The sequence below is a fragment of the Pan paniscus genome, chromosome 8, assembly GCF_029289425.2.
Source record: "Pan paniscus chromosome 8, NHGRI_mPanPan1-v2.0_pri, whole genome shotgun sequence".
Taxonomy (NCBI): Eukaryota; Metazoa; Chordata; class Mammalia; order Primates; family Hominidae; genus Pan; species Pan paniscus.
This window is the reverse complement of record NC_073257.2, coordinates 45,442,985-45,465,285: the sequence shown is the minus strand read 5'-3', so window position 1 is coordinate 45,465,285 and position 22,301 is coordinate 45,442,985. Positions and strand designations below refer to the sequence as shown.

Here is a 22,301-nt window from a genome sequence, read left to right as displayed (position 1 = left end):
TTTATGGTTGCGTAGTATTCCATGGTGTATATGTGCCACTTTTCTTAATCCAGTCTATCATTGTTGGACATTTGGGTTGGTTCCAAGTCTTTGCTATTGTGACTAGTGCTGCAATAAACATACATGTGCATGTGTCTTTATAGCAGCATGATTTATAATCCTTTGGGTATATACCCAGTAATGGGATGGCTGGGTCAAATGGTATTTCTACTTCTAGATCCCTGAAGAATCACCACACTGATTTCCACAATGGTTGAACTAGTTTGCAGTCCCACCAACAGTGTAAAAGTGTTCCTATTTCTCCACATCCTCTCCAGCACCTGTTGTTTCCTGACTTTTTAATGATTGCCATTCTAACTGGTGTGAGATGGTATCTCATTGTGGTTTTGATTTGCATTTCTCTGATGTCCAGTGATGATGAGCATTTTTTCATGTGTCCGTTGGCTGCATAAATGTCTTCTTTTGAGAAGTGTCTGTTCATATCCTTCACCCACTTTTTGATGGGGTTGTTTTTTCTTGCAAATTTGTTTGAGTTCATTGTAGATTCTGGATATTAGCCCTTTGTCAGATGGGTAGATTGTAAAAATTTTCTCCCATTCTGTAGGTTGCCTGTTCACTCTGATGGTAGTTTCCTTTGCTGTGCAGAAGCTCTTTAGTTTAATTAGATCCCATTTGTCAATTTTGGCTTTTGTTGCCATTGCTTTTGGTGTTTTAGACATGAAGTCGTTACCCATGCCTATGTCCTGAATGGTATTGCCTAGGTTTTCTTCTAGGGTTTTTATGGTTTTAGGTCTAACATTTAAGTCTTTAATCCATCTTGAATTAATTTTTGTATAAGGTGTAAGGAAGCTATCTAGTTTCAGCTTTCTACATATGGCTAGCCAGTTTTCTCAGCACCATTTATTAAATAGGGAATCCTTTCCCCATTTCTTGTTTTTGTCAAGTTTGTCAAAGATCAGATAGTTGTAGATATGCAGCATTATTTCTGAGGGCTATGTCCTGTTCCATTGGTCTATATCTCTGTTTTGGTACCAGTACCATGCTCTTTTGGTTACTGTAGTCTTGTAGTATAGTTGGAAGTCAGGTAGCGTGATGCCTCCAGCTTTGTTCTTTTGGCTTAGGATTGACTTGGCAATGTGGGCTCTTTTTTGGTTCCATATGAACTTTAAAGTAGTTTTTTCCAATTCTGTGAAGAAAGTCATTGGTGGCTTGATGGGGATGGCATTGAATCTATAAATTACCTTGGGCAGTATGGCCATTTTCATGATATTGATTCTTCCTACCCATGAGCATGGAATGTTCTTCCATTTGTTTGTATCCTCTTTTATTTCATTGAGCAGTGGTTTGTAGCTCTCCTTGAAGAGGTCCTTCACATCCCTTGTAAGTTGGATTCCTAGGTATTTTATTCTCTTTGAAGCAATTTTGAATGGGAGTTCACTCATGATTTTGCTCTCTGTGTGTCTGTTATTGGTGTATAAGAATGCTTGTGATTTTTGCACATTGATTTTGTATCTGGAGACTTTGCTGAAGTTGCCTCTCAGCTTAAGGAGATTTTGGACTGAGACAGTGGGGTTTTCTAGATATACAATCATGTCATCTCCAAACACGGACAATTTGACTTCCTCTTTTCCTAATTGAATACCCTTTATTTCCTTCTCCTGCCTGATTGCCCTGGTCAGAACTTCCAACACTATGTTGAATAGGAGTGGTGAGAGAGGACATCCCTGTCTTGTGCCAGTTTTCAAAGGGAATGCTTCCAGTTTTTGCCCATTCAGTATGATATTGGCTGTGGGTTTGTCATAGATAGCTCTTATTATTTTGAGATATGTCCCATCAATAACTAATTTATTAAGAGTTTTTAGCATGAAGGGTTGTTGAATTTTGTCAAAGGCCTTTTCTGCATCTATTGAGATAATCATGTGGTTTTTGTCACTGGTTCTGTTTATAGGCTGGATCACGTTTATTGATTTGCATATTTTGAACCAGCTTTGCATCCCAGGGATGAAGCCCACTTGATCATGGTGGATAAGCTTTTTGATGTGCTGCTGGATTCAGTTTGTCAGTATTTTATTGAGGATTTTTGCATCGATGTTCATGAGGGATATTGGTCTAAAATTCTCTTTTTTTTGTTGTGTCTCTGTCAGGCTTTGGCATCAGGATGATGCTGACCTCATAAAATGAGTTAGGGAGGGTTCCCTCTTTTTCTATTGGTTGGAATAGTTTCAGAAGGAATCATAACAGCTCCACCTTTTACCTCTTGGAGAATTCAGCTATGAATCCATCTGGTCCTGGACTTTTTTTGGTTGGTAAGCTATTAATTATTGCCTCAATTTCAGAGCCTGTTATTGGTCTATTCAGAGATTTAACTTCTTCCTGGTTTAGTCTTCGGAGGGTGTTTGTGTCAAGGAATGTATCCATTTCTTCTAGATTTTCTAGTTTATTTGTGTAGAGGTGTTTATAGTATTCTCTGATGGTAGTTTCTATTTCTGCGGGATCAATGGTGATATCCCCTTTATCATTTTTTATTGCGTCTATTTGATTCTTCTCTCCTTTCTTCTTTATTAGTCTTGCTAGTGGTCTATCAATTTTGTTGATCTTTTCAAAAAATCAGCTCCTGGATTCATTGATTTTTTTGAAGGGTTCTTTATGTCTCTATTTCCTTCAGTTCTGCTCTGATCTTAGTTATTTCTGGCCTTCTGCTAGCTTTTCAATGTGTTTGCTGTTGCTTTTCTAGTTCTTTTAATTGTGATGTTAGGGTGTCAATTTTAGATCTTTCCTGCTTTCTCTCGTGGGTATTAGTGCTATAAATTTCCCTCTACACACTGCTTTGAATGTGTCCCAGAGATTCTGGTATGTTGTGTCTTTGTTCTCATTGGTTTCAAAGAACATCTTTATTTCTGCCTTCATTTCGTTAGGTACCCAGTAGTCATTCAGGAGCAGGTTGTTAATCCTGAGTTACTTAATCCTGAGTTTTAGTTTGATTACACTGTGGTCTGAGAGACAGTTTGTTATAATTTCTGTGCTTTTACATTTGCTGAGGAGTGCTTTACTTCCAACTATGTGGTCAATTTTGGAATAGGTGTGGTGTGGTGCTGAAAAGAATGTATATTCTGTTGATTTGGGGTGGAGAGTTCTGTAGATGTCTATTAGGTCCACTTGGTGCAGAGCTGAGTTCAATTCCTGGATATCCTTGTTAACTTTCTGTCTCGTTGATCTGTCTAATGTTGACAGTGGGGTGTTAAAGTCTCTCATTATTATTGTGTGGGAGTCTAAGTCTCTTTCTAGGTCTCTAAGGACTTGCTTTATAAATCTGGGTGCTCCTGTATTGGGTGCATATATATTTAGGATAGTTAGCTCTTCTTGTTGAATTGATCTCTTTACCATTATGTAATGGCCTTCTTTATCTCTTTTGATGTTCATTGGTTTAAAGTCTGTTTTATCAGAGACTAGGATTGCAACCCTTGCCTTTTTTTGTTTTCCATTTGCTTGGTAGATCTTCCGTCATCCCTTTATTTTGAGCCTATGTGTGTCTCTGCACGTGAGATGGTTTTCCTGAATACAGCACACTGATGGGTCTTGACTCTTTATCCAATTTGCCAGTCTGTGTCTTTTAATTAGTGCATTTAGCCCATTTACATTTAAGGTTAATATTGTTATGTGTGGATTTGATCCTGTCATTATGATGTTAGCTGGTTATTTTGCTCGTTAGTTGATGCAGTTTCTTCCTAGCCTTGACGGTCTTTACCATTTGGCATGTTTTTGCCATGGCTGGTACGGGTTGTTCCTTTCCATGTTTAGTGCTTCCTTCAGGAGCTCTTTTAGGGCAGGCCTGGTGGTGACAAAATCTCTCAGCATTTGCTTGTCTGTAAAGGATTTTATTTCTCCTTCACTTATGAAGCTTAGTTTGGCTGGATATGAAATTCTGGGTTGAAAATTCTTTCCTTTAAGAATGTTGAATATTGGCCCCCACTCTCTTCTGGCTTGTAGCGTTTCTGCTGAGAGATCAGCTGTTAGTCTGATGGGCTTCCCTTTGTGGGTAACCTGACCTTTCTCTCTGGCTGCCCTTAACATTTTTTCCTTCATTTCAACTTTGGTGAATCTGACAATTATGTGTCTTGGAGTTGCTCTTCTCGAGGAGTATCTCTGTGGCTTTCTCTGTATTTCCTGAATTTGAATGTTGGCCTGCCTTGCTAGATTGGGGAAGTTCTCCTGGATAATATCCTGCAGAGTGTTTTCCAACTTGGTTCCATTCTCCCTGTCACTTTCGGGTACACCAATCAGACGTAGATTTGGTCTTTTCACGTAGTCCCATATTTCTTGAAGGCTTTGTTTCTTTTTATTCTTTTTTCTCTAAACTTCTCTTCTTGCTTCATTTCATTCATTTGATCTTCCATCACTGATACCCCCTCTTCCAGTTGATCAAATCGGCTACTGAGGCTTGTTCATACGTCGCGTACTTCTCGTGCCATGGTTTTCAGCTCCAACAGGTCCTTTAAGGACTTCTCTGCATTGGTTATTCTAGTTAGCCATTTGTCTAATTTTTTTTTCAAGGTTTTTAACTTCTTTGCCATGGGTTCGAACTTCCTGCTTTAGCTCAGAGTAGTTTGATCATCTGAAGCCTTCTTCTCTCAACTCATCAAAGTCATTCTCCATCCAGCTTTGTTCTGTTGCTTGTGAGGAGCTGCTTTCCTTTGGAGGAGGAGAGGCACTCTGATTTTTAGAGTTTCTGGTTTTTCTGCTCTTTTTTTTCCCCATCTTTGTGGTTTTATCTGCCTTTGGTCTTTGATGATGGTGATGCATAGATGGGGTTTTGGTGTGGATGTCCTTTGTGTTTGTTAGTTTTCCTTCTAATAGTCAGGACCCTCAGCTGCAGGTCTGTTGGAGTTTGCTGGAGGTCTACTCCAGACCCTGTTTGCCTGGGTATCAGCAGCGGAGGCTGCAGAACAGCGGATATTGGTGAACAGCAAATGTTGCTGCCTGATCGTTCCTCTGGAAGTTTTGTCTCATAGGAGTACCTGGCCATGTGAGGTGTCAGTCTGCCCCTACTAGGGGTTGCCTCCCAGTTAGGCTACTCGAGGGTCAGGAACCCACTTGAGGAGGCAGTCTGTCCATTTTCAGATCTCCAGCTGTGTGCTAGGAGAACCACTACTCTCTTCAAAGCTGTCAGACAGGGACATTTAAGTCTGCAGAGGTTTCTGCTGCCTTTTGTTTGGCAATGCCCTGCCCCCAGAGGTGGAGTCTACAGAGGCAGGCAGGCCTCCTTGAGCTGCGGTGGGCTCCACCCAGTTTGAGCTTCCTGGCTGCTTTGTTTACCTACTCAAGCCTCAGCAATCGCAGGCACCCCTCCACCAGCCTCGCTGCCACCTTGCAGTTTGATCTCAGACTGCTGTGCTAGCAATGAGCGAGGCTCCGTGGGCACAGGACCCTCCGAGCCATGCGTGGGATATAATCTCCTGGTGTGCCATTTGCTAAGACCATTGGAAAAGTGCAGTATTAGGGTGGGAGTGACCCAGTTTTCCAGGTGCCATGTGTCACCCCTTTCTTTTACTAGGAAAGGGAATTCCCTGATCCCTTGCACTTCCCGGGTGAGGTGATGCCTCACCCTGCTTCAGCTCACACTTGGTGCACTGCACCCACTGTCCTGCTGACACTCCCAAGTGAGATGAACCCGGTACCTCAGTTGGAAATGCAGAAATCACCCATCTTCTGCGTTGCTCACACTGGGAGCTGTAGACTGGAGCTGTTCCTATTTGGCCATCTTGGCTCCACCGCTCTTTCAGCACTTTTAATATACAACACCACGGCCTTCTGGACTTCATAAGTTTCTAATGCTGAGTCAGATGTTAATCTCACTGGGGTTCTCTTCTACGGGATGAATTGTTTTCCTCTTGATGCATTGTACATCTTCTCTTTCTCTTTCAACATTTTTACAATGATTAGTCTGGTCATGGATTGATTTGTATTTATTCTACTTAGATTTAATAGAACTTGGATGTATAGATTAATATTACCCAGTAAATATTTTTCAAAGTATTCAGCCAATTTTCTTCAAATATTTTTTCTTATTCTTTCTCTACTTGGAAGACTCTCCTTCTGGTATTCCCATTATATTAAGTTTGCTTACTCCTTCTTCTGACATTTCAAATCTTTCCTTGACCCTGTAATGAATTTTCCCTTGCAGTTATTTTACCTTTCAATTCCAAATATTAATTTGGTTCTTTAAAAAGTTTAATTTACATCACAATGTTGACATCTATTTGATAAAAGATTGTTATTGTACCTTCTTTTTCTTCTTTGAGAAATGTTTTAATTATTTGATATTATTATTATTATTTGACTACTTTGTAATCATTGTCTGCTAAATATAACATGTAGGACTCTCACAAGCAGTTTTCCTTGCCTTTTTCCTTGTGTTTGGGTTACAGAGTACTGTTTCTGTGCATGTCCTAAATTTTTTTGCTAAAATATGGACAATTTAGATAATGTATTATAGCAAATCTGTATGTTGATTGACTCTTCCTTTTTGTGGGGCTTGTTGTTTTTGTTTGTTTGCTGCTTGTTGTTGTTGGTGGTGGTGGGGTGTTTGTGTATGTGTGTGATTTGATAGAAGTATTTTCCTAAAGTCTCTTTCCTCTACAGTGTAAAGTCTCTTATGTTGCTCTTTGAGGGCATCTCCTTGGGCATGCAAATAGTCTCCCTCGGATGACAGTGGTTTTAGCAGGGCACTCTTTGAATGTCTCTTTCCATTATTTATTTGTTAAAATGTCTTCTTTTGGTATCACACCAACGGTCATAGAGAAGTGTGTCTAACACTGTAACCCCAGGACTAAATTCAGTTGTGTAATCTCTGAAAAATATAACTAAATAACTTTATTGCAGCTGAGATGTTACAAACTTGACTGATATTTTTACCATATAGAGTCAACTGGTAACCAATAAAATTACTATCTGTTATATTCATCTTCTTATCACATCCATCATCTAGCCCTTCTGCTTTTGAAAAGCTAATTTTACATTGCTAGTTGAAACTAGAGTTGAAATATTATAGAGGGGAATTCATAAAGACTTTTGCCTATGTAATAATTTATAGGCACTGTTCTCCTTAAAGATGCATACTTAGTTACACTCCAGATAATATAAACTAACCAGAAATACTAAATGTGTAAAGTTTTTGTTCTTACCAGGGAGACTCTTTGATCGTGTCTTGAATTCATCCTTTAGTATATCTCTTCCAAATGCATCTGTCAATTGTTCTATACCAGGCCCTATAGAAATAAACAGGTATCAAAACACTGTAAGGTAATCATTTATACACAAATGTGACAGTGTGAGTGCATGTACATATATGTGTGTGTGTTACTAACTTAAAATATTTGTGGCTGGGCACGGTGGCTCACGCCTGTAATCCCAGCACTTTGGGAGGCCAAAGTGCAGGTGGATCATGAGGTCAAGAGATCGAGACCATCCTGGCCAACATGGTGAAACCTCGTCTCTACTAAAAATACAAAAATTAGCTGGGTGTGGTGGCGCATGCCTGTAGTCCCAGCTACTCGGGAGGCTGAGGCAGAAGAATCACTCAAACCCAGGAGTCGGAGGTTGCAGTGAGCTGAGATCATGCCACTGCACTCCAGCCGGGTGACACAGCGAGACTCTGTCGCAAAAAAGAAAAAAATAAACGAAAATAAAAATTGTATTTATAGAAGAATTAAAATGAAATGTCTGGATTGGAAAATAACAAAAACCTTAAAAAGGAAAGGATGTTAACAATTATATAAGCCAGACTATATTCAGGCTTAGATATGTTTAATGAATTGAAATATCATATAGCCAGGGAAAGGTAAAACTGATGCACAACCTGATGCTGCATAATTTCTTAACCAGTAATTGTTCTATACAATGCTATTTCTTATGCAAATTGAAATCATCCTAGGGACATTATGATGATAATGTATCTTTCAAGTTTACACTAAAAATATACCCAACCTGTAGGTATGTACTATGTGAGGTGGAACATTTTTTTCCATAGGTCAAGCTGCAAACCATGGCCTCATTAGTCACAGAAACTTATCATGAGGCAGAAATTATTTGATTCATTGAGGAATATTTCTTTCCCCTTTTTACATTATGTAATTGTAAATTCTTTAGATATTGGTTATGAAAAACATTACAAGATATTTGTAAAACTGAGAAAAACTGCCCTCTGAGGTCCCTTGAACATGAATCAAGGAGGTAATGGTCAGATTTGCAGCACTATCAGAATTGTTATTGGATCCGTTTCCATTTAAGTTTTTATGTGGTTTGATATTTTCCTGGAATTAGAAACTACTAAGTTCAATGAGATAAAAACGTATAAAAATTATTAAAAAGAAATTCATATTGAAAAGGGGATAATGAGGATTGGTGACATAAGGTCAACATTGGGCTTAAGATTCTGTGGGTAGAATTGGCTCTAGCAGAGTATATAACTATGGTTGGACACTTGTCATAATCCTTCCATTGTATTGTAGAGTGGTTTGTTGTTGTTGTTGTTGTTGTTGTTGCTGTTTTGGGAAAATTGGTGAATACATGAATAATGTAAATGGTTGCATTATGACACCAGCTGCTCAAATATGCCACAACTGCATTCTATACTGAGCACTGCCTCACTACCAAAGTAAAAAGTGATCCATAAGATTGAGCAGAACAAGTTTTCAGTAATCAAGTAACAATATAAGAGATATAGCGACTCAAAACTGGAAACATCAGCAGATGTATTTTAGCTTCCTTTGTTCTTTCTTCAACTGATATATCAAAGAAGGACGGGTTCATTTGAAATGAGCAAGCAAATGATCCTTACACAATCAGGGAAAAAATGAGACCATCTGAGGAAATATTGGGTTAAATACTAGAAATTAAAAGGTATGTGCTGGAGACGCTTATAATTTAGTAAGAGTTACAATCTTTCTCCTTCACAATATCCTCCCTTTGCTTTAAATCTTTTAAAAATGTTTTTCTGCTTGAAGTTCACTGAGTATTTTAAATAAGCTATCTAAAATCTTAAATTCTATGGATTTTAATACATTCAGTAATGTCTGTCACCATCATCACAGTCAAGTTTAAAAAGTACTTTAAATTTATACTAAATTCCAGTGAAATATAGAAAAGTTACTCCCATATAGCTGTATTCCGTTCCCCATTTTTGTGCTATTGTTATACATAGCACATTTGTAAATAATAAAGACATGGTTATAGTTGTTGTTATAATTATTTCTTTATATAATTTTATGCTTTTTTAAAAAGCTGAGGCAAGAAAGAAAATATATATTTCTAATTTGTATTATATTAACCTTCTTATTTATAATTTCTGGTTCTATTAATTTGTTCCTGTGGTTTCAGATTATCATATCTTGTCATTTTCTTTTTTGTTAATACATAATATTTGTGCCTATTTATGGGGTACATGTGATATTTGGTTATATGTATAGTGTGCATAAAAATCAAGTCAGATTATTTAGAATATCTATCACCTCAGCGATTTATCATCATTCAGTATGATGTTAGCTGTGGGTCTGTCATATATGGACTTTATTAGTTTGAGGTACATTCCTTTTATGCCTAAGTTGTTGAGAATTTTATCATGAAGGAATGTTGAATTTTATCAAATGTTTTTTCTGCATCTACTGAGGTGATTATATGGTTTTGTCCTTCTTTCTGTTGATCTACCTTGTTTATTGATTTGTATATGTTAAACCACCCTTACATCCGTGGGATAGATCCAACTTGATCACAGTGCATTATCTTCCTGATATGTTGTTGAATTTGGTTTGCTAGCATTTTTTGGGGGATTTTTATGTTGATGTTCATCAGAGATATTGACTTGTACTTTTATTTTTTTATGTCCTTGTCTGGTTTTGGTATCAGAGTAAATGCTGGCCTTGTAGACTGAGTTACAGAGAATTCCATCCTCTTCAATTTTTTGGAATAGTTTGAGGGGAATTGGTGTTAGTTCTTTAAAGGTTTGGAAAAAATTGGCAGTGAGGCCATCTAGTCATGTGTTGGGAACATTTCTAGACCTCTCTCTAGCTATTCTGAAATACAAAATACATTGTTATTAACTATAATCAATCTCCTCTGCTACGGAACTTTAGAACTTATTCTTTTAATCTAACAGCACGTTTGTAGTACCCATTAACCAGAGTTTCTATTTCTTCTTAATTCAATCTTGGTAGGCTATATGTGTCCAGAAATCTATCAATTTCCTCTAGATTTTCCAGTTTATCAGCATATAGTTGTTCATAATATTTTCTGATGATCTTTTGTAATTCTGTGGTATCAGTTCTATCTCCTTTTTCATTTCTGATTTTGTTAATTTGTATCTTCTATCTTTTTTTAAGTTAGTCTACCTAGTGGTTTATTAATTTCATCTTTTTAAAACACCAAGTTTTGATTTGGTTGATCCTTTGCTTAAGTATCTATTTCACTTAGTTCTGCTCTGATCCTTATTGCTTTTCTTCTATTAATTTTTGTTGTGATTGGTTTGTTTTTGCTTTTCTAGTCTCTTGAGGTGCATTGTTAATTTATTTGAAATCTTTCTACTCTTTGATGGAGGTGTTTATTGCTATAAACTTCCATTTTTAGCATTGCTTTTGTTATATCCCATAGGTTTTGATATGTTGCATTTTCATTTTCATTTGTTTCAAGCATTTTTTGATTTCCTTTTTAATCTCTTCATTGATTCAGTGATCATTCATGAGCACTTTGCTTAATTTCCATGTGTTTGCACAGTTCCCAAAGTTCCTCTAGTTTTTGATTTCTAGTTTTAATCTGTCATGGTCTGAAAAGATACTTGATATGATTTTGATTTTTAAAAATTTGTTAAGACATCTTTTGTGGCCTAACATATGGTCTAACCTGGAGAATGTTCCATGTGCTGACGAGAAGAATGTGTGTTCTGCAGTTACTGAAGAAAATACTTCGTAATTATCTGTTAGGGCCATTTGGTTTAAACTGATGTTTAAACTCAATGTTTCTTCGTTGATTTTCTGTCTAGACAATCTGTCTAATGCTGAGAATGAGGTGTTGAAGTTTCTAGCTATTATTTTATTGGACTGTCTCTGTCCCTTTAGATTTAATATTTGCTTTATATATCTGGATGCTTCAATGTTGGGTGAATAAAAGTTTAAAATTGGTATATCCTCTTTCTGAATTGATCCTTTTATCATTATATAATAATTATCCTTGTCTCTTTTTATTGTTTTTGACTTAAAGTCTGTTTTATCTGAAATAAGTACAGCTACTCCTGCTCAGTTTTGGTTTCTGTTTGCATGGAATATTTTTTCCATTCCTTCACTACCAGTCTATATGTTTCTTTACCGGTGAAGTGAGTTTCTTATAGGCAGTATATAGTTTGGTCATGTTTTTAAAATCCATTCAGCCATTTTCTGTTTACATTCAAGAATAATATTGATATGTGAGAACTTATTCCTATTGCTTTCTTATTTTCTGGTTGTTTTCTTTATCCTTTGTTTCTTTCTTTCTCTTGTGTTGTTTATCATTGTGGTTCGGTGATTTTCTGCCATAGTAACATTTGAGTTCTTTTTCTTCCTCATTTGTGTGTTTCCACATCCATGGTGTATATGTGCCGCATTTTCTTAATCCAGTCTATCACTGATAGACATCTGAGTTCGTTCCCAGTTTTTGCTATTGTGAATAGTGTGCAATAAACATATGCGTGCATGTGTCTTTATAGTAGCATGATTTATAATCCTTTGGGTATATACCAAGTAATGGGATGGCTGGGTCAAATGGTATTTCTAGTTCTAGATCCCTGAGGAATTGCCACACTGACTTCCACAATGGTTGAACTAGTTTACAGTCCCACTAACAGTGTAAAAGTGTTCCTATTTCTCCACATCCTCTCCAGCATCTGTTGTTTTCTGACTTTTTAATGATTGCCATTCTAACTGGTGTGAGATGGTATCTCATTGTGGTTTTGATTTGCATTTCTCTGATGACCAGTGATGATGAGCATTTTTTCTTGTGTCTGTTGGCTGCATAAATGTCTTCTTTTAAAAAGTGTCTGTTCATATCCTTTGCCCACTTTTTGATGGGGCTGTTTGTTTTTTTCTTGTAAATTTGTTTGAGTTCTTTGTAGATTCTGGATATTAGCCCTTTGTCAGATGGGTAGATTGCAAAAATTTTCTCCCATTGAATGTATTTTTTGTTTTATTAATTGAATTGAATTATGGGATTTCTGTTTGGTTCTTTTCTTAATGTTATCTACCTCTTTAATAAATTTTTCATTCCTCTCAAAATTGTTTTTCTGATTTCTTTGTATTGTTTATCTGTGTTCTCTTCTACCTCATTGAGCTTCTTTAATATCATTATTTTCAATTCTGTTTCAGGCATTTCATTAATTTCTTTTTCACTGAAATCTGTTGCTGAAGAATTATCGTGTTCTTTTTGAGGTGTCACATTTCCTCGCTTTTTCATGTTTCTTGTGTACTTATGTGTCTGTCATCTCATGTAACAGTCACTTCTCTCAATTTGTGGATTGGCTTTCACAGAGCAAAACTTTTTCCTGAAGACGCTATCTATGATGTTGGTTGGATAGGGCACTTTTCAAATTAAAAAAAGTTTTTTGGTAGAGACAGTGTCTCACTGGTCTTGAACCAAGGCTGGCCTCAAATGTCTGATCTCAAGTGATCCTGCCACCTTCACCTCCCAAAGTGCTGGGGTATAGGCATGAGTCACCATGCCTACCCTGGGTTGGGCATTTTAGCTTTGATTCTGGGTGTATGCAGTGGTATACAGCCTCTGTATAATTTTTTTTTCAGCTATAAACAGTGTCAGTGATGTCCGTCATTTCCTCAATGACTTAGGCTGTAGTTGCTAGTGGATGCTGCCGTGAGGCTTTGCTGGGGACAGGGACCCCAGGTGAATCAGTCCTTGGCCTCATTAGTGATAGCAATGGCTGAGCATGCCTATCCTTGGGCCCCTAGGTGATATATGTGAGCATCAGGATTAGTGAGTCCAGGCAGGCTAATCCTTGGGCCTCTAGGTGGCTTGCTTGAGTGCTGGCCATGGTGCCAGCAGGTAGGTGGGTCCTTGAGCCTCCAGACAGTGTACATGATGTGGGCAATAAAAGTCACAGTGGTGAAACAACCCACAGGCTCCCAAGTAGCATGCACTGGTGTTAGTAGTGGCTACAACTGGCTAGCTGAGTTCATCCTCCAGGACCCAGGAAGAGTGCACAGATGCCTGTGGCGGTAAATGGGGCAGGATGAGCCCCCGGCCTTTGGGTATCATGCTTTGGTGCTGCTGGCAGGTTTCTGGGCCTATTGTGAGGTCCCCTGGTAATCAGGGCAACTGATGGGGCAAGGTAATCCCCTGGCCCCTGGGAGGCATTTTTGGGCACTGAAACACGGCTCTAGGCTGAGAGGGCTGGTTCTCAGATCCCCCAATGGTATGCATGGGCACATGCTTTGGCAGGCAGGGTGGGGAAATCCCCAGGACCCCAAGTGGTGTGCCTGGGTGGCATTAACAGCAATGGCAGTTGTCAGGAAGAGCCTGTTCTCAGGGTGCATCCAACTGTGTGGTGGTCCTGCCGCTGGGTAGGATTGAGTTGCTCTCGGTGGCAGTGTCTGCAGCCCACTGCATAGATGCAGGGGGATGTCAGTGGGGCTCTACGATGTAGGGATGTTGGGCCACACCAGCCTGGCCAACATGGAAAAACCCCATCACTACTGAAAATACAAAAATTAGCTGGGCGTGGTGGTGCATGCCTGTAGTCCCAGCTACTTGGCAGGCTAAGACAGAAGAATCACTTGAACCCAGGAGGCGGAGGAAAAAAGGCACTATGCTGCATCTGCTTGGTTCTCACGGTGTGTGTGTGTGACTCACATGAGCTCCCTCTCTAGAGCAATGCCACTGGTCAGGGCCTGTAAGGGTGGCTCTCCCATGGCTAGGATTGCAGGAATCTATGGTGGGAATGTTGACTTCTAGGGACCTCTCACCCTTTTCCCACACTGGGGAGCCTCTCTGGACTTTATCGATCCTAGTTAGGTCAGCTGCCTCCTTTCCCTTTCCTTCTATGCCTCAGGTGTTTCCTGTTAATTCTCTGCTGAATTCTAGTGTTCCTGATTAGACGATCTATTTGAATTATGATTATCAATTCCCAAATTTGTTTTTTTGTATGTGTTGAAAAGAGTGCCAGATATCTTTAAGACAGTCATCTTGGAGCCCCCTCTCTTGTCATTTTTTTTTAACTTCAATACATCATTTCTCTCAACCATCGCCTGTGTGCTAACATTCTGGAATATACTACATGTCTATATTTTAAAGTCCCAGCAATAAAATTCTGTAAATATTTTTTATACAATGGCATTTTATATCAATTAAGAGTTAAAATTAAGAGTAGAAAGAAGTGAAGTATATTTATATGGTCTTTCAGAGTTACAGAATTCCTTTAACCTATGTTCGTTTTATGGGTTCAAGTTAGTGTCAGAGGTCAATGGTTTTCAACCTGAAGAACTCTATATTTCTTGGAAAGCAGTTCTGATAGGAATAAATTTTCTAATTTAAAAAAGTCTATTTAGAAATATCTTCATTTCACCTTCATGTTCAATAAATAGTTTTGCTGGATATAAGATTTTTGGTTAACAGTCCTTCATTTAGCTTTTTGAATGTGCTGTCCCAATGCCTTCTGGCCCTAATAGTTCCTAATGATAAGTAGTCAGCTTTTAATCTTAGTGGGGTTCTCTTTTACATCATGCATTGTTTTTCTCTTGCTGCTTTTAAGCTTTTCTCTTTATCTTTCAACATTGTTACTATGAGTGTGATTATAGATTCCCTTGTGTTTATTCTACTTAGAATTAATTGAGCTTGGATGTGTAGACTCATTTATCATTAAATATTCTTCAAAAAGTTTTCATCCATATTTTTTCTGCTCCTTTCTCTCTCTGTTTTCTTTTTAGTGTTCCTAATACTTTAAGTTTTTTAATTCTTTCTTTGGACAGTTCAAATGTACTTGAACCCCTCTAGTAAATTTTTACTTCCAATTTTTATACTTTTTAACACTGTAATTTCCATGTGGCCCTTTGCAAAATATTTTTTATCTCTTTGTAGATATCTTCTATTTGATGAAACATTGTCATAATATCTTCCTTTTCTTGTTAAAGAATGGTTTCCTTTAGTTCTTTCAATATATTTATACTAACTGCTTTGTAGTCATTGTCTGCTAAGTCTAACAGCTAGGATTCTCATAAGCTGTTTTTTTTTTGCCTGCTTTTCTTCTGTGTATGGGTCATACTTTCTTCCTTATTAGAATAACTCATACTTTTATGCTGAAAACTGGACATTTTAGACATATAATGTAGCAATCTTAATTTTGATTCTTCTCCTCTTCTTTCTGGGTATGTTATTATTGTTTGCTTATTTATTTCTTCAGTGATTTGGCTTGATTATTTTACCGAAGCCTCTTTCCCCTGTGATATGGTTTGTATGTTTTTCCTGTCCAAATCTCATGTTGAAATGTAATCCCCGTTGTTGGAGGTGGGTCGTGTTTGTGTCAGAAGGGCAGATCCTTCTCCATGGAATGGTGCTGTTCTCACAATAGTATATGAGTTCTTGTGAGATCCAGTTGTTCAAAAGTATGTAGCACCTTCCCCCTTCTTTCTCTTGCTCCTGCTCTTGTCATGTAATGTGCCTGTTCTGCTTTAGTTTCTGCCGTGAGTAAAAGCGCCCTGAGGCCTCCCCAGAAGGCAAGTAGATGCTGGCACTATGCTTGTACGGCCTCTTTTCTTTATAAATTACCCAGTCTCAGGTATTCCTTTTAGCAATGCAAGAATGGCTCAATACATCCTGCAATGTGAAGCCTCTAATGCCGTTCCTACAATAAAACAGCTTTGGGCATGTAACAACCACCTCTGGATGACAGTGGTTTTAGAGGGTCCCTCTTTGAGTATGTCTTTTACTTAATTCTCTATTAACCTGTCTGCCTTCCTTTGTATCACACCAGAGATCAAAGGGTGTTTTGCCTAACACTGCTACTCTTGTACCAAAGGCAGTAGTATAATATCTGAACTATTTTACACAACTGAAGGATTCTGCCATAGTTGAGAGATTATTACCATGCCTGACATTTTAAAGTATAGAGGGAATTTGTAAGAATAAAACAACTGTCTTTTTCCTTTACTTATTGCACTCATCAGATAGCCTTTCTGCTTTTGCAAATTTAAAGTAACTTTCTATCTAAACTGTAAATAGAAAGGGACTAAAATAATTTTGAACATACTTGTCCCAAGTATATTCTAAGCTCACTATACTATATTATTTTATGGATTACTTTATAAATGGATGAGTCCTAAAAGTAATAATATCTAGCTAGCTTTACATTTCTAGTAAATATGTTCTAGAGTAAAACCAAATATGGGAGGGTATTCATGAGAACCTGTGCCCATGTCATAATAACAAATGGGCACTATTGCTATTAAGGATACACACTTAAACTTTGAAGGAGAAAAATAAATGAGAAATATTAGACTTAAAAATATTTTCTTACCAGGGAAACTCTTTGATTGTGTCTTGAATTCATCATTTAATAAGCGTCTTCCCAAAGCACCTCTCAAGCTTTCTATATCAGTCTCTATAGAAAGAGATAGATTTAAAAATACTTTGCAAGGTAATCCTTACATAGGAATGTGAGGGGTGTGTGTGTGTGTGTGTGTATTAAATTAATCAGCCTTTGTTATTAATGAATAAAAGTTATAGCAAAATGTCTGAATTGCCAAATCACTAAACATTAGGAGTGGAAGGTCTGTTAGCAATCATATAAGCCTTAGTGTATTTAGGCATAGAAATGTTTAGTGATTCGACCAAGACCACATATCGAGGTGATAACAAAGTTGTTGCACAACCTGATGCCCCACAATACTTTGAACAGTGCTTATCTGTAACGCAAAATTAAAATATCCTACAGAATTTATGATAATAACATGACTTTAAAGTTTATATTGAATCACATTCATACCACATGGATTTACCTGGTAAGATGAAACATAACTTTTTTTTCACCTAGCAACTTGAAAACAATGATCTTCATAATCACAGGAAATTATTATAGTGCAGAAATACTTTGACTCATCCAGAAATATTTTAATGTGATTTTTAGTTTAACTTTAAACCAAGTAAGCACCAGCGATGGAAAATAATAAGATATCTTGTAGATTGAGGAAAACATGCCCTCTTAGGTCCCTTTACCATGTAGACCTCGTAGCTTAGGATATGATTAAATTTGCAGAAATACAAGGAGTAAAATTGGGTACTTTTCCACTGGAGTTTTTACACAATTTGACTTTTTTGTTGGATTTAGTAGTCTAACCATGTTTAATAACAGGAAAAATACCTGAAATTTATTAAGGAGGAATTTATGTTAGAAAGGGGTGATTAGGATTGATGAACTAAAGTCAACTACTGGGACTAAAGTTTTGTCAGTGAAATCTAGTTCCAGCAGCACATGTGCCTACTAGAAACCTGTAAACACTGGAAACTAAAACCAGTTGTTACCTAGACATAACAGATGGATGTCTTTTTCTTTTTTGAGAAATAGTTAAATTCATGAATAAATGTTAAAATATCTGAAAGTTATTAGTGGGAAATTTATATTAGAAAGTAGTGATTAGGAGTGTATATCATACTATATAATTTACCCATTTAAAGTGTTCAATTAAATGGTAGTTTCAATGGTGGAGGCGACAAACATCCAAACCATATCAAAAACATACTGGAAGAGGGACACACAAATGAAAAGACGAATATAAAAAGCCACCAATTACAAAGCTAAGAAATAACATAAAAAATATACAAAACAATTAGAAGACAACAAAATGACAAGAACAAGTTCTTATCTATCAATAACAATCTTGAATGTAAGTGGTTTAAATTCCTGAATTAAAAGATATAGACAGACAGAATTGATAACAAAAAACCAAGAAGCAACTATATGATGCCTACAAGAAATTCATTTTACCTGTAAAGACACACATAGACTGACAGTGAATGAATCGAAAAAGATTATGCACACAAATGGAAACTAAGAGTTAAGAAATACTATACTTACAATAGACAAATAGACTTTAAATTTTAAAAAAGAGACAAAAAGGTTAGTATATAATGATATAGAAATCAATCCAGAGAGAGGATATAACAATTATAAATATATAAAAAGCTAACCCTAGAGAACCCAGTTCTAAACAGGAATTATTATTAGAGCTAAGGAGAGAAAGAGTCCCCAATACAATAATAGTTGGAAACTTCAGCATCCCACTATCAGCACTGGATATCATCTAGACAGAAAATCAACAAAGAAACATTAAACTTAAACTGCGCTATATATAAATGGACCTAACAGACATTTACAGAACATTTCCTCCAACAACTACTGAATACACATTCTCATCACTTCGCCTTTTGGCTAAGATCAAGTGCAGAATACACATTCTTCTCATTGGCACATGGAAGATCACATATCAGGCCACAAACAAGTCTAAACAAATATTAAAAATTCAAAATCATATCCGTTATATTCTCAAATTATGATGAAATAAAACAAGGTATCAATGTGATTGGATTGAAGGATGCAAAGTATTGTTCCTGGGTGTGTCTGTGAGGGTGTTGCCAAAGGAAATTAACATTTGAGTCAGTGGACTAGGAGAGGCAGATCCACTCTCAATCTGGGTGGGCACCACCTAATCAGCTGCCAGTATGGCCAGAATAAAAGCAGGAAGAAGAATGTGAAAGACTAAACTGGCTTAGTCTCCTAGCCTACATCTGTCACCTGTGCTGGATGCTTCCTGCCCTTGAACACCAGACTCAAAGTTCTTCAGCTTTTGGACTCTTGGACCTACACCAGTAGTTTTCCAGGGGTTCTCAGGCCTTCTGCTGCACTGTCAGCTTCCCTACTTTTGAGGTTTTGGAAATAGGACTGGCTTCCTTGCTCCTCAGCTTACAGATGGCCTACTGAGGAACCTCACCTTTTGATTGTGTGAGACAATACTCCTTAATAAACTCCCTTTTGTCTATACATCTATCCTCTTAGTCCAGCACTCAAGAGAACCCTAATACAGATTTTGGTACTGGGAGTGGTTCTAGAGGAACAGAATTTTAAGGATGGAGTATTTAGTTGCCTTTGGGGTTTCTGGAGTTGCCTGCTTAATATGATTAGACCCCAAAATGCTAAGGATTCTACTTCTAATAGTATGGAGAACACTGATAGTTCTTGGTGTGAACTGTTTAGAGAGTTACACAAAATAAATGCATTTGATACTCCTGATTCACTGCTCAAGAGATGCAAGGAGTTTAGTAACTCTATACATAATACCTTTGACCATATGTGAAGAACTACAGAATGTAAAGAAGTTGGTTGGTTGCTCCTAAGTTCACTAGACGATGTGATAAAAGAAAATGAAGTCAGGGATTCTATCTCCCAGCTCTAGAAGCACATACTAAGCCTCAAATCTTCTAAGATTGCCCTAAGTGAGAGTCTTATCTCCTGTAGAAAAAAAGCTGAAATTGTGGTAAATCAGACACAAGCTCTTATCCTGTGAGTGGCTGACCTGCAACAAAAGATCCATGCACAACCTCACCAGGTATCTACTATTAAAGTGAGGACATTGATTGGAAAAGAATGGGACCATGCAACTTAAAATGGGGACATGTGGGAGGACCCTGATGAGGCTGGAGGCACTGAGCTCCTAAATTCTGATGAGACTTTTTGGGTGGAGGAAACAGCCTCCCCACTCCAAGTGGTGGCAACACCCCCTCCCCAATCTATGACCCACGCTGCCATCAGCCCTTCCACATTTGCTGAGGAAATTAACCCTGCACTGCCTGAGGTAACAGTGATGGCCTCCCTTGGGGCAGGTGCCAGGCAAGACAATGCTGATTTTCCTCAGGACCCACTCCCAACACCCCCGTTTGCTTCTAGACCTATAATTAGGCTGAAGTCCTGGCAGACCCCTGGAGTTGAGGTTCAAAGTGTAACCTACATGGAGGTGCACTACACTCCAAAAGAACTGCTTGAGTTTTCTAATTTATTTAAGCAGAAATCTGGAGCACATGCATGAGAATGAATACTAAGGGTGTAGGATAATGGTGGAAGGAACATAAAGTTGGAACAGGCTTAATTTATTGATTTAGGCCCACTAAGCAGGGATTCTGCATTTAATGTTGCAGCCTGGGGAGTTAAAAAAGATTCTAATAGTTTATTTGCTTTGTTAGCTGAAATATGGATTAAAAGATGGCCCACTGTGAGCGAGCTGGAAATGCCTGATCGAGCTGGAAATGCCTGATCTCTCTGGGTTTAATGTAGAGAAAAAGATCCAAAGGCTTAGGAGATCAGGATGCTAGAGTGGATTAGTCACTTTAGACCTACTCGTCCCAGCTGGGAGGGTCCAGAAGACATAATCTTGACCAATACTTCATGAAATAGATTTGTGTGGGCAGCACCTGCATCCTTGAAGAGCTCTGTGATTGCTCTTCTCTGTATGCCAGATCTTACAGTGGGAACCACAGTCACTTCAGCTATAAAATTTAAATGCAGTGGGAATAATTGGATCCCAAGATGGCAGAGGCCAAGCGGTGGCACTCAACCATCAAAGGCAAGGTGGGCATAGTTACTGCAATGGACAGCAGATGCAAAGTAGCAATCAGAATAGTCTGACTCATGTAGAGCTCTGGCATTGGCTAATTAATCACGGTGTTTTTAGAAGTGAAATTGCTAGGAAGCCCACTGCATTTTTACTTAATTTATATAAGCAGAAAAATTCCATGTCAAGTGGACAAAAGACTGATTTGAATTATAAAGACAGAATCATGGACCCTCAACCAATTTCCAGACTTGAACCAGTTTACAGTTTGTAAACTTGAACCAGTTTACTTGAAGGAAAGGCTGGATCCCCTTGAGGAAGGATCCCAGTTCACTACCAACAGTTTATGCTGTTAATCTTTCTTCCATCTTTCCCCAAAGAGACCTCCAGCCTTTTACTAGGGTAACTGTGCATAGGGGAAAGGGAAATAATCAGTCCTTTCAGGGACTACTGGTCACTGGCTCTGAGCTGACATTGATTCCGGGGGACTCAAAAATGTTATTGTGATCCTCCAGTTAAGGTAGGGGCTTATGGAGGTCAGGTAATTAATGGAGTTTTAGCTCAGATCCGACATAGAGTGGCTCCAGTGGGTCCCTGGACTCACCCTGTGGTCATTTCCCCAGTGCCAGAATGCATAATTGGGACAGACATACTTAGTAGCTGGCAGAACTTCCACATTGGCTCCCTGACTGGTAAAGTGAGGGCTGTTATGGTGGGAAAGGCCAAATGGAAGCCATTAGAACTGCCTCTACCTAGAAAAATCATACATCAAAATAATATCGCATCCTTACAAAAATTGCAGAGATTACTGCCACCATCAAGGTCTTGAAAGATGCAGGGGTGGTGATTCCCACCACATCCCCGTTCAACTCTCCCATTTGGCCTGTGTAGAAGACAGGTGGATCTTGGAGAATGATAGTGGATTATCGTAAGCTTAACAAAGTGTTTACTCCAACTGCAGCTGCTGTATCAGATGTAGTTTCATTGCTTGAGCAAATTAACACATCTCCTGATACCTGGTATGTGGCCACTGACTTGGCAAATGCCTTTTGCTCCATTCCTGTCCATAAGGCCCACCAGAAGCAATTTGCCTTCAGTGGGCAAGGCCAGCGACATACCTTTACTGTACTACCTCAGGGATATATCAACTCTCCAGCTTTGTGTCATAATCTTGTTTGGAGAGATCTTGTTTGCTTTTCCCTTCCACAAGATATCACACTGGTCCATTACATTGATGACATTATGCTGATTGGATCCAGTGAGTGAGAAGTAGCAAACACACTGGACTTATTGGTGAGACATTTGCATGCCAGAGGATGGGAAATAAATCCAACTAAAATTCAGGGACCTTTTACCTCAGTAAAATTTCAAGGGATCCAGTGGTGTGGGGCCTGTCAAGATATTCCTTCTAAGGTGAAGGATAAGTTGCTGCATTTGGCCCCTCCTACAACCAAGAAGGAGTCACAACACCTAGTGGGCCTATTTGGATTTTGGAGGCAACACATTCCTCATTTTGGTGTGTTATTTTGGCCCATTTATCCAGGGACCCAAAAGGCTGCCGATTTTTAGTGGGGTCCAGAACAGGAGAAGGCTCTGCAATAAGTCCAGGGTGCTATGCAAGCTGCTCTGCCATTTGGGTCATATGACCCAGCATACGCAATGGTGCGTGAAGTGTCA

The 22,301-nt window shown here is 38.3% G+C and overlaps 1 protein-coding gene across 1 annotated transcript in view; it reads right to left on the bottom strand.

Annotated features, from left to right (window-relative positions):
• CCDC7 (coiled-coil domain containing 7) overlaps nucleotides 1–22,301 on the bottom strand; it is a 424,140-nt gene that overhangs the window by 54,987 nt on the left and 346,852 nt on the right. Inside the window, exons 32-33 of the mRNA XM_055092614.2 lie at nucleotides 16,541–16,624; nucleotides 7,182–7,265 (exon numbers count right to left, since the gene is read on the bottom strand). Coding sequence (XP_054948589.1) covers nucleotides 7,182–7,265; nucleotides 16,541–16,624 — 168 coding nt within the window. The remainder of the gene's footprint in view (nucleotides 1–7,181; nucleotides 7,266–16,540; nucleotides 16,625–22,301) is intronic.